Genomic DNA, 12022 nt, shown 5'->3' on the forward strand with positions numbered 1-12022 from the left:
AATGCTGGTTTTAAATTTGTTTCCAATTTATTATGTCCAGTTTATTCTTTTGCAGTGGACATATTTACCTTGTACCAATGGGACAGTGTTGTGCTCACACTAAGAGTTGATAATTTGTCTTTCTAGAGATGTAATGGCATCTTGTGCTTGCAGAAACAATGGCTTCAGGACCAGATCAGGGTTTGGTGGCCCTGTGTGTAACTGTGATCATGGAAATGGGAGGCTTCTCTCTACCAGCCTGCATTTGCTGAGAATAAATGTTCCTACGTGCTGCTTTTTAAAGAGAACCTTAATCTTTGGTGTCACATTTGAATTCCCAGATCATCAGTGTTACTTTAAATTATTCTGTCACCTGTGTTCTGCTCTTAAAGCTAGTGCAGGTGTTTTTCTTGCCTTATGTGTTTTATCATACAGAGATACATGAAACTGAGCTTTGTTTTTCCCTCTTGCCTCTTGAGCTTTTCTGAAATTTTATCTGCAACATTCATTTTTAATATTTAGTTGAATTTTTATCTCTTTTTTAGATTATGAAAAAATATTTTCTCTTCTTGAGGAGGTGCAAGGACCTATGGAAATTCAGAAGTATTTCATTGAATTTGCTATCAAGGAAGCAGCAAGGTTTGTATAGATAGAAATGACTCGGAGTCATAAATTTAATATTAATTTAGATAATGATAGTAAATAATAAACTTTCAGTGCTAGTATTCTGTTTTGATATATTTAAATTATAATTGTTTTAGTGGTCAAACTACTGTTACATTTTTATGTAGTAGTGACATTAAAGTTTAAATATGAAATAGGGAGATAACAGGTTGTTCTTGAAGACCACCTCAAAGTATGAGTGGGTTGGGGAGGGGCAGATGTAATAAATTCAAATTTTTAGCCATTCTAACGCCAGAAATAAAGCAAGCTCTTCCCTACTGGAAACAGAAAGCCTCTGGGAATGTGATTTGTCATGGCTGAACATTCTTGAGTGTTCAACTGTATTTTTGGAAGAAGAAATTTATATTGCTCTCCCTCTCTTCTGCAGGTTTAAAAAACGGGTCTTAATACAACACTTAGAGAGAATACTAGAGGAACTAGATTTCACCAGCCCCCCCAACAGAGTTAATCATGTCAACAGCAGATAATAATGAACCGGCCAGACCCATGCGGACCAGGAACGAGTTTGCTGTGCCACAGAAGAGTGCAAGAGGACGAGGCTGCTGCCCTCACCATCTCAGCAGTCAAGTGATTTTACTGTCACAGTCTGAGAAGAAGCAGTGGAGCTTTAACTTTAAGAGCCTGATTCGGCAGAAGCTGGGCTGTAACCTTAAGGATTTGCTATGAAAGGTGTGGCTTTTTCCTGTGGAGGGTGCTCTTTGCTCAACAGGCGGAAGAAAATAACCATTGCTGCCCCTCCTGCAGGTGATGAGAATTTACTCATTTGAACGCTGTCATTAGACATTTACGTGCTATAGGCAGCAGGTTGCACTAAAATGGGGCACTGTCAAATGCACACACTGTCTGCATCGTGGAGAGAGCCCGTGTGTTCCCAAAAAAACCCTCCCAGAAACACCTGCACTGGTAAAATTGCATGTTGCCACCACAGAGACAAGGGTCTTGTTCCCAAGAACTGCTAGCCATGCCTTTAAACTTGAGATTCAGTGTAGATTGAGAGTAAAGAAACTGCTATTGTGTTAATGAAAGCTAAAGACAGCCCTGTGACTGTTACCACCTGATGGTCACTAAACAATCTACCTCAGACTCTCTTCTGTTTTGTCTGCAGACATTATGAAAGTGCACCTGAGGCTTCCCAGGTCCCCGACTTCAGTTCTCTTTCATCCTGTGAGGAGGACGGAGATTCTTCAGGTGGCCTTGGCACACGCTGTGCTTTGGAAGCACTAAAAGGAAACGCTTTTAAAAACGTGTATTTTAATGTTCATACAAAAGAGATTATTTTGAACAGTATTGTTACCAGATCACTAATTTGATATTTTAACTGTATAAATTTTTTGGAACATATGTATATATAAAATAAACCATTTTATTAATTTTTAAGAAGTGCTAATCTGAGGAGTCTGTAGCGGGCAGCACTGAGTTCCTCCAGTTGTCTGTTACCAGCAGACTGAGGATATTTTTGTAAAACCAGCTGAACCTGGTCTTTCACATCCTCAAACACAGCTTGTGGTGTTAGCTGCAGAATGTGTTTGTACCCTGGAGCAGCTGCCCAGGTGTCACTCAGCTTGGCCTCTGGGGTGCACATTTTTACTCACTTTTGAGGGCCCTAAGTTCCAGTTTACCAAACCCTTGGCTACCTGAGCTGGTATCCTCTCCTGTGTTCCTCTTAACTGTTTTGTCCAAAGGCAGTTCCATAGATGACAGAACATACAAAGAAGACTGAAGCCACCTGTATTTAATTTTTTTTTTTTCTCCTTAAAGCAATACAGTACCAGTAATGTGCCAGTATGAAATGGCTCTTGGGACGAGTATGTATTTTCAGTTGTTTGCTCATAACCTCCTCTGATCCTCTAACAGCTTTCTTTAAAAGACAGGTTACAGTTGTGCTCGTGCTGACTTGTGCTCTTGGCCTAGTATTGGAAATATCCCAGGGATTCCAGTGGACTGGCCAGGCAGGGAAACAGATTCTCCTGGTGAGCCTGTACTTCTCTGTTCCTGCTGGTATTTTTAGTACAAACCAGCCTGTGAGACAGCTTTTCCATCTGCTCTGAACTGGTGGCCTGGGTTTCCTTGGAAGATGCAGTTTGACCATTGGAATGGCACCAGTGAAATCCAAGAAGGAAATGAAATTCAAGCAGGAAATGAAATACAGCAGCAGCAAATCTCTGTCACAGTGGATATGAATGAAGTGATATAGGAGAAGACATTACTAAAATGTGCCCTGATTCTTAGAACTTTTATTCATCTGTGCAGATGAATAAAATTGAATATTTATTTTAAAACCCCACAAATACCTTGAAGTGATGCAAAGGAGGATTTACTCCTTCAAATTTCACATGGCAGCTGTTTGTCACTGTGATGGACATCCCATGCCAAGTGTTGGACTCTTCGAAGGGATTTTATTTACTGAGGGTCAGATATACTGTGCATACCTCCTTGTAAAACAGCCTGCTTAAATGCATCAAGTTGCATGTAATGTGCTATTCTTGAAATAGTAGGTGATAAGAGGAGACAGATTTCTTCCATATAGTTAATGGCTGTTTTAGCTTTCATCACTGATTCCAGAGACACTCACTTGATCATTGTGTGTCTGAGCAAGGGCCGTATTTTTCACCAGTGACCTTGGCAGTGTGCAAATCTGCTCTTTGGTGGGATGCAGTTGGCTGCCAAATCAGCTGCAGGGAGCTGGAAACTTCCATGCACTCCTTTGGAATCTTGCACCTCAGAAGCTACAAAATATTCAAGTGCAAGCAGTGGGAATTTTCCCTGACCTCACCATTATTTTATCTGAATAGATTGAATTTGAGTTAGAATATTAGAGCAGCAGAAATCATATGGTGAACTGGACATGAGTCTTCATAAGAAGGAAGGAAGGAAGATGTCCTCAGGGGTTGTCAGTGCAGAGATGAAGAAAAAGGAGCAAGAGCAGCTGATGAAGAGCACACACAACCCTGAATTCCACATGAAATGTTTCATTTAAGAAGCAGCACAACTGGTTTAAGAAGATTCTTAAAGGAGAGAATTCCTTGTGACCAGACCCCAGTGCTGGATGTGGGTGGGACATGCCCTGGACTGGCACAGTCCCCAGCTGTGCTGGCACTGCAGGGACAGCCAGGAGAGCTGTGCTGGTGTCAGGCCTGGCCTTTCCTGGGACAGAGCACAGCAGCAAGAGCTGTGGCACCAGGGCTGTGACCTGGGTGACAGCTGAGCCTCTCACAGCTCACAGGAGTGTCCCTCAGCAAGGGCTCAGGAGAGGGGATGGCTCCACTGATGCATCCTGGAATTGGAAGCCATTTGAGCTTTGCTCAAACTTATATTTTTGAGCTCTTGTTTATATAAGATTGAAATAATGTGGCACAGTTGAATGTTGGGAAGTAGGGAGGAAATGTGGCTCCATGTTTTCTGTAAGGAGCACTGTTTAACAGTCTGAATTAACAAATTTAGCATTTGCCTTCCTTGGGTTGGAAGGGTTGTGAGGTGCTCTGGAGCCTGGATACCTGTGCAAGTTCTGCTGCATCTGAGGGTTTTCCTGAGGCCTTACCTAGGCCTCCTCAGTGCATGTTACATTTATTTTTTCCCTTGTAGACATCAAGGGCTTTTCCTCCTAAGTCCTGCAGCTCCCAGGCTGGTCACTGTGGCAGGTGTCTGTTGGGTGCTGCTGTTCCCACTTTTGGGGTGCAGTGCATTTATTTTATTTATGTGTATTCTTGCCCAGGTTTAACCAGCATCAGAGAGTGATTGTCATCTTCCAAAATAGCAGCTGTTACTGTGCTGTGCTTGACTGTGCTGTGGTCAAGCAATTTTATGGCTCCCTTTGCAGAAAACTGTAAAAAAAACAAAACCTCAAACCTGTTTTTTGGGGTTTTTTTTTCCATCTGGTAATTTTCTTCCTCTAAACTGCCTGGCTGAAATGGCAGCAGCATAGGCTGTTGAGTTTTCATTTGTTTTGGTCTGTTCTTTAGTATCTACTAAGAAACTTCTGATGGAAAAATACAAGGAATGCATTACCTAACAGGAACAAATGGTTAAAAAAACCTGTAAAGCTCAATTACAGTGTTTCATACCAGCAAGATGGCAACATCACACCTTTAGCAAATGGACTTGAGAGTGCTTGTCTTGAGAATGTGCAACCTAGTTAAGCAGAAAACAAGGCCAAAGACACTTGAGATCTGGCAGACAGGAGGTTTGGCAGGGATCTGAAGGAAGGATGTTAGTCACTGGAATTAAAAGGAGCTGCTGCTTGCAGGTCTGCAGAAACAAGTTGAAGTCTATCCTAAGTGGAAAAGGAAGAAACTGGAGAAGAAGAATGCCTTGGGATTTAGCAAAAATCTTCTGGCCTGCAGGAATTGTTAAGCTGTATTCTAAATCTGAATCTTGAGGTCATTTCAAGGAGAATGGACTAAACAAAAAATGTTGAACTTTCCTGAAATTATCCATTCAGTTGAGCTGCAGCCTGGCTTTTTGTTTCATCCCTGAAAAACTGTTAGCTTGGCTTTGGCATTGGTGTTTTTCTTGTCTCAGTCTGTGATGTGGTGTTGTCTCTTTGTAGTGGCTAAAGCAGTGTGGCAGGGGAGCCCTGTGGTTGTCCATGGAGATGGAAATGCTCACAGGGGCTGCAAAAGGCAGGTGCAGCTTGTGTGCTGTGGGAGGTGGTTCAGCTTCACCTCTTCCATGTCAGAACCTTCATTTAAAAAGTGCACAAGATGCTTTTCAGGGCTGGGAGCACAGATCTGATGCCTTGAGCAGCTGATTACTCAGAGTTCAGATGACGGATGTGCCAAGGAAGGAGTTAAATTGTTGTACAGGCAGAGGATGGATGTGCCAAGGAAGGAGTTAAATTGTTGTACAGCCAGAGGATGGATGTGCCAAGGAAGGAGTTAAATTGTTGTACAGCCAGAGGATGGATGTGCCAAGGAAGGAGTTAAATTTTTGTACAGCCAGAGGATGGATGTGCCAAGGAAGGAGTTAAATTGTTGTACAGCCAGAGCATGGATGTGCCAAGGAAGGAGTTAAATTGTTGTACAGCCTCGTGGTGAATGCTGGAGGATGTTTCCATAGGCAGTGGAAGAACTGAGCTGCACATGCCTTCACCCACACAGCTCTGCCTGGAATGGGGACTGCTGGTACCATGTAAGGAAAATTGCCCTTCACCAGGAGCTGGGAAGTGCTCAAAGCAGCTGCATATTTCTTCAGATTTTGAGCTCAAGATGAAGCTCTCAAACAATTTATATTGAAGTCCAGAAGAATAGTTTGGCCTGGGAAAGGTGGTGGAATGAAAATGTCAGATGAGATTTTTGCTGAAGATGTGATGTTTTTGAGAGCCTGGGGAAGTTTTATCTTCACATCTGCAGTGGGAATTGATGGCTATTTCCTAGTGCTGGACCAAGTCCAGCTGCAGTGGAAGTATCTGGATCCTTGGCACTTGTGTGTGCTTGCTGTCATCTCCATCACTGTCACTCCTCTAATGCAAACAGTCTTGCATAATGTCCCTTCAAATATCAGACACCTCTGGCAATTTGCTGAATCCCAGTGCTCCAGTTGCCACTGCTGAGCAGCTGGTAGGAGGGACAGAGCTTTTTGGGAATGATCCCCATGGTGTGTGCTCATTTACAAAGTACTTAGAGCAGAGCCCTGCAGGATGCAGAGCAGGAGGAGAGGGTTATAAAGCATTTTAGTAGTTGTCAGGGCAAAGCTCTTTTTGCATGGTCAGCCTGTTTCTTGTCATTTACTCCAGAGCAGGTGTATATTTTAATGTTAAATTGTATTTGTAAATATTTAATATGTAGAATATATCAGAGAGGTTTTGTAAAGGATGGAGTTGGGAGACCTCCCCCCTTGCTTCATCTTGCAGCTGTGGCCCACGTGCTTGTGCAGAGGTGGCCCTTGCAGAGAAGGATGCTGGGCTGTGCTCAGGTTTTCCACAGGGAGGGACTGCTCTGGAACCACCCCAGGTCTTGGAACTGTGGCAGTAGGCAAATGGAGCTGATTTTTTGCTGGGGTTGTGGAAATGCACTTGCTGTTCCTTGAGGTGCTGGTAGCAGTGTGAGCAGTTCCTGCTGAGGAGGCTGTTGGGTATTGGGGGTTTGAGCAGCCACAGGTCTGGTCAGGGCACGCTGCTCTGGTGGCTGCCTGATCCCTTGGCACTGGGTGTCTCAGGGATCAAGGGTGCTTTCCTAAGTAGGACAGAAATAAAAATGAGCCCTGTTCCCCAAGACTAGAAAGTGATTAAAAAAAAAGGCATTTTGCTGATTGCAGATGATTATAATGCAGCTGTTCGACAGTGACATCCCAGCCATGGAAAAATAACATTGATTCTTTGAGCTGTTTTCCAGTCTGCACAGCATATTAAAACCCTTCATGCACAGCTGGCACATTTAACTTTGATTATGTTGTTGAAGTGACTGATCTGAGAGCAGCCTGGATCCCAGTTGCTTGCAGAATTTGAAAATAAGATTGTTCCAATTCATCTGCAGTTGGTTATTTTGGAAGAGAGACAAGCTATCTTGAGCACTTTTAGGGCTGCTAATTAAAGTCTTGTGGCTCTCCTCTGAGAGTGCCTTTAAAGATGGATGGAGGGACTCACCCAAGGTCATATAGTGTGTCACTAACAAAGATGATTACAAAATCTGTGCCCTAATTTGGTCTTGCACACTTGAATAATTTCCCTGGTGTGGGCAATCCCACCACAAACCAACTGGTTGCTGTGCTCTTGTGCATGTCAGTGGGTTCCTTTCTCCCTGTGCTCTCCTATCTGCCAGCAGGGTCTGGCATGGGAGCAGGGTGAGGTGGAGGCAGGACAGGCTCCCTGCACCACACAGAGGTGGCTGCAGTGGGTGCCTTTTGGCTGCAATTGTGCTTCTGGGGCTGGAAAAAAGCAGGAGCTTGGAAAGGAAGGTAGGAGGAGTGCAGAGAAGCTGCCCAAGCCTTTTGGCACTTGTGGTGGTGCTGCCTCTTTGTTAGAGTTTGGCTTCTGACCTGAGCTGCTCCAGCACCTTTCCTTTCCCAGCTCGGTGGAAGAATTCCACTGGCATCCCTGGGCTCAGGGCTCCTCCCTCTGCACGCACAGAACTTAGGAGCTGCTCTCCAGAATGATCATTAGTGGAAAAGGAGCCGGTGGGGGACTCGGGAGCTCGGGAAGAGGCTGTTTGAAGTGTGTCCCATCCATCAAACCCTCCCTCGGGGGTTCTGTCAGAGAGCAGGAGTGCCAGGAGCTGGATGTGGGCCGGGCGTGCCGGGGCTCGGTGAGCTGGGAGGGCTCTCACCGAGCTGCGGCTGCTGCGGCAGCGCCTGCGGCTCCAGCAGGTGAAACGGGGTCACAGCGACTCCTGGAACCGCCTGTGAATCCCCGCAGGAGAGGCAGCTCTGGTGAGTCACGGCCCCGGCTGCCATGGGAAATGGTTGCTGGATAATAGGTTGAGCGATGGTGGTGGATTTTCTTCACACACCAGGACCCTGAGGAGGCTCTGACCTCGTGGGGCAGCTCAAAGCTGCTTTTTGTCTGGGTTCCAGGTGGCCAAAGGTGAATTCTTGCAAATGTAGATACAGCAGGCCCTCCTTCCCAGGGTATGCCTGGCACCCCTGGCCCTGGTGTACCCACTGTTGTAGGGAGAAGGGGTTGTGAAGGCAAGGAGATTAAAGGAGCAGCTCTTGCTGTGATAGGCAGAAAGAGGTTGAAAGCCTTTCCCTGTTATGTTCAGGCACGAGGTGAGAGCTCTCAGGGGCTGAGCAGTGCTGAGTTTGGGAGGTTGGTGCTGTGCTCAGTGTGAGACTGATGTGGGGCCCTGCAAGGGGGTTTCTGCTGATGGAGCGCTCTGCTCTGTCTGGAGCTCATCTGTCCTGACTCACTTCTTATTTCACTGCTCCTGTTTTGACTTGCACTTCATCTCTGTGGAGCATCCCATTGCTCTGCTCCTGGACTGTGGTGGGGTTGAGCTTCAGGTCTGCCCCTTTCAAGCTCTGCAGCTGCTGCCTGAGCACAAGAAGCAAAGGCAGAGAATAAAGTGCCTTGAGACTCCCCTGCCCACTGCTGCCATGCTGGGAGACAGCTCAGGCTCTTTCTATGGTTGTTTGTCCTCCCTGCCAGCCCAAGGCAGCAGCATGGACATGGCTGTGCTTGGCCACCAACAGAGTGGGGTTTTTAGCCAGCCCTGGCGCATCCTGTGGGATATGTGGGGTATGTAGGATGTGTGGCTCCCTCCCATGGGAGATGAACATGAGCCTCACTCTGCTGTGGATTTCTCCGTGGTCTGAAGCTGCTGTATTTAAACAGGCATGGAAGGAGCAGCTGGCTCCAGCTTCAGAGTGGTGGTGGTGACTTTGGAATGGTGCCACCACCTCCAAGGTCCCTCAGCAGGGATCTGTGTGTGACAGGAGGCTGTAGAGCAGCATGGTGGCCTTGGGCAGGGAGGGGGCATTATCTGACACCCTCTGTCCCCTCCATGTGCTTTGCATTGTGCTGGGGAGGTGGGGGCTCACTGGGGGCTCAGCCAGACCTGTGGGTGCCTTGGAGGCTTCAGTCATAGCCCAGGGAGTGACAGCCTGGAGTGGGTGTGGGGAGCAGGAGTGGAGTCCCTCTCTGGCCTGCCTGCCTGCCAAACTGGCTGCTCCAAAACTGCTCTGGGCTGTGTCCTGTTCTGTGCACTTCTGTGTCTGGGATGGGGAATAAATCACTGCCTCAGCCTTTGCTGTGCACAGAGGATCCTCCTCCTGCATCCTGCACTGGAGCAGACACCTCCTGGGGCAGGGACAAGGGATTCTGGAGCAGCCTGTGGCTCTGGGGACATCAGCACTGGCCTTTTGTGTCTGGCACTGAAGTGCTCTAAAATGCACAGCAGAAATACCGTGGGGGAGAAGGGGAATATTTTCTTCCCTTCTATTATTTTTTTTCTGAAATGCAAAGTGAAATGCCCCTGCAGCACAACCTGCCTCAGGCAGATCCTGGGGAAACTGGTTCAGCCAGCACCAGTCTGGGCAGGGAGGGCACTGCCAGTGCTGGGTGCTGTGCGTGGCAGCACTGGGGTATGAACTGGGAATAAACATCCACATCTCTCTGTGTGTGGGGCTGTGGGTTCCCCAGGACCACTGGCATAGGGTGAGCCATTGATAATCCAAATGTCACCTTTTATTTATTTTTTTTCCATCTCCCTTCCTATTAGAATGGCCTGGGAAGCTGTGACACCACACAGCCTGGGTCCCTGCCAGGGAGCCCTGGGGCTTGTGTTCCTGCTCACACTGCCAGACTCCGGCTGCCTCGCTGCTCTGTGAACTCCCATTTGCCTTTCTTGGCTGGAAAAAGGATTAAGTTAGCAGGACAGGAAAATTAATTAGCTGCCATTTTAAGGATGTAGCTTTCATCGCAGTCCGAAGTGTTTGGAAATCGCATTGTGTCATTGGGACCAAGCTGGGGTTGATTAAAAGGCTTTTACCTGCTGCAATATCAGATTTATTTCCGCCAGGGTTCTGCCCCTGGTGATTATGGCTTCAAGGTGAACCTCAAGGCCAAATCCAAGGAGTGTTTTGCCTTTGCTGTTAGTTCTGGCTGTGGAAAGCTGGTACCAAAGTCTTTTCTGCTTGTTTAACATTCCAGATAGCCTTGCTTTGCCCTTCCCCTCTGCAGGCAGCCTGCCAGTCTGGCACAGCATGGCTGGGACAGCAGGGAACTGCAGAGCTGCAGCTTCCCTGCCTGGCTGGGGGCTTCCCACAGGGAGCCTGGGGGCAGCACTGTGGTCCTGGATGCTCTGGGGTGAGCCACAACCTTCCCAAATTGTCTGGTGGAAAACTGCTGCTGTTGGTGCAGGTGGCAAAAGGGAGCAGAAATGGTGCCACCCTTGGTGGGGGGCTGTACCCAGCTGGAGGATGTCCCCACAGTCATGTCCTTGCTGGAGGTGTCAGAGGTGGAGAAGGGCAGATCTGCTGCAGTGTGGTGAAGTGTGACAGAACCTGAACCGTGGGAAGCGAGTGATAAGGAAGCCAAAAATCATTTTGGGGTTAGAAAGTAATAGTAATTCCCTGCTTTCTTCAGCAAGGGGGACTGTGGGTGCTCCAGAGCACCTGGATGGGGCTGTGAGCTGCCAGCTTTCCTGAGAAAGCTGTGCTCCACTTGGGGCAGCAGTGGGGATGTGGAGCACATGGGAGCCGACTGCAGCTTTGGCTCTGTCTGGGACACACAGAGGGGACACATCAGATGTGTGACCAGGAGGGGTTTCCACACGTGGTGCTGCAATTCAGCCCTCACTGACCTCTAGAATAAGCACTTCTGCCAGCTGCACTCCCATTCCAGCCTCACACAGAAGGGCTGCATGAATGACAAATCTCTGACACAAACCGTGGTCCCCATGCCCCCACCTGCAAGGGTGTAAATGACTCCTGCCCTCCTCAGCAATTCCCCACTGAGCTCTCACTGCAATAGTTCAAAAACCCAGCAAAATGAATGCAGATTAAAGCTGCTACTTCAGCAATGAATGGAAATTACCAGCACATATTTTTTATTTTACTATTTAATGTAGTAGAAATATCAGGGCTTGTAGCCAAAGCAATTCAAGATGTGACGGCTGTAAATGTGCATTGGGCGAGGCTGGAAACTCTCCAGTCTAATTCAAGAAACTCTTGGCTCCACTCTTGCTTTGCTTTTGAAGAAGAGAAGCTCATCTGTGAAGAAGCCCATGCTGCAAGGTAAGCACGAGGTGGCTTTGGGAGCTGGTGAAGGTTCCCCCTTCCCCAGACAGTTTCATTGGTGTTTTCCCCTTGTGTGCTGTGCTGGGTGCAGAACTGCAGCAGCACAGAAAGCAGATGAGGGGTGAGTCTGCTGCTCTCTCTGGTGCAATCCTGATGGATGTTGTAGTTGAGCAAACTCCTCCAGTGCTTTGCTAACTTTTCAACCTCCCCCAGTGGAAAAGCAGACCAAGGAGTGGAAAGTGATCTTGCTCAACTGCAGGATTTTAACTATCACCCGCCCTGGGAGCAGCCTCAGTGTTTCCCCCAGTGACTGTTGCAACACCAGACCGTGCAGGAGCCTGTCCCTGTGGGCTGGCAGGGTACATTAGCACATGGTAGAAAAGCCTTTACTGTGGTTAAACTGAAGACAGAAAATATGTCAGCTCTGCCAGAGAGGATGACGAGGAGCCTCAAAGGCAAGCAGATCCCCAGGCTGGTAATATTTCCCTCCTCAGTGTTTTATTCAGCTACTTGCAGCTATTTTGATCCCCCCCTTCTGATCTTATCTCCTAGTAATGAACACCAGGCCAGACAGCACTCTCACACAGAGCTGCCATAATTAAGGCAATCACTTCATGTCAGTGCTGGGCAGTCACTTTTAAATAGTTATGCACCAGGGATTTGCTGCAGCAGGATGCAGGATGGTCAG

At 47.4% G+C, this 12022-nt stretch overlaps 1 protein-coding gene across 4 annotated transcripts in view; it reads left to right on the forward strand.

Moving 5' to 3' along the window:
- The window catches only part of LOC128945721 (integrator complex subunit 6-like), a 39694-nt gene extending 37678 nt beyond the window's left edge, over positions 1-2016 (forward strand). For 2 of the 4 annotated variants that reach the window (XM_054289549.1, XM_054289552.1), the window contains 2 exons: positions 525-618; positions 1031-2016. In XM_054289549.1, coding sequence (XP_054145524.1) covers positions 525-618; positions 1031-1130 — 194 coding nt within the window. In that variant the 3' untranslated portion in view covers positions 1131-2016. The remainder of the gene's footprint in view (positions 1-524; positions 619-1030) is intronic. The other 2 variants (XR_008483891.1, XR_008483892.1) reach the window with 2 other exon arrangements.
- Positions 2017-12022: the final 10006 nt, after the last annotated feature.

This window comes from Melozone crissalis, unplaced genomic scaffold (genome assembly GCF_028551555.1).
Source record: "Melozone crissalis strain CALT ecotype California unplaced genomic scaffold, PUWL_Pcris_2 ptg000068l_1, whole genome shotgun sequence".
NCBI lineage: Eukaryota > Metazoa > Chordata > Aves > Passeriformes > Passerellidae > Melozone > Melozone crissalis.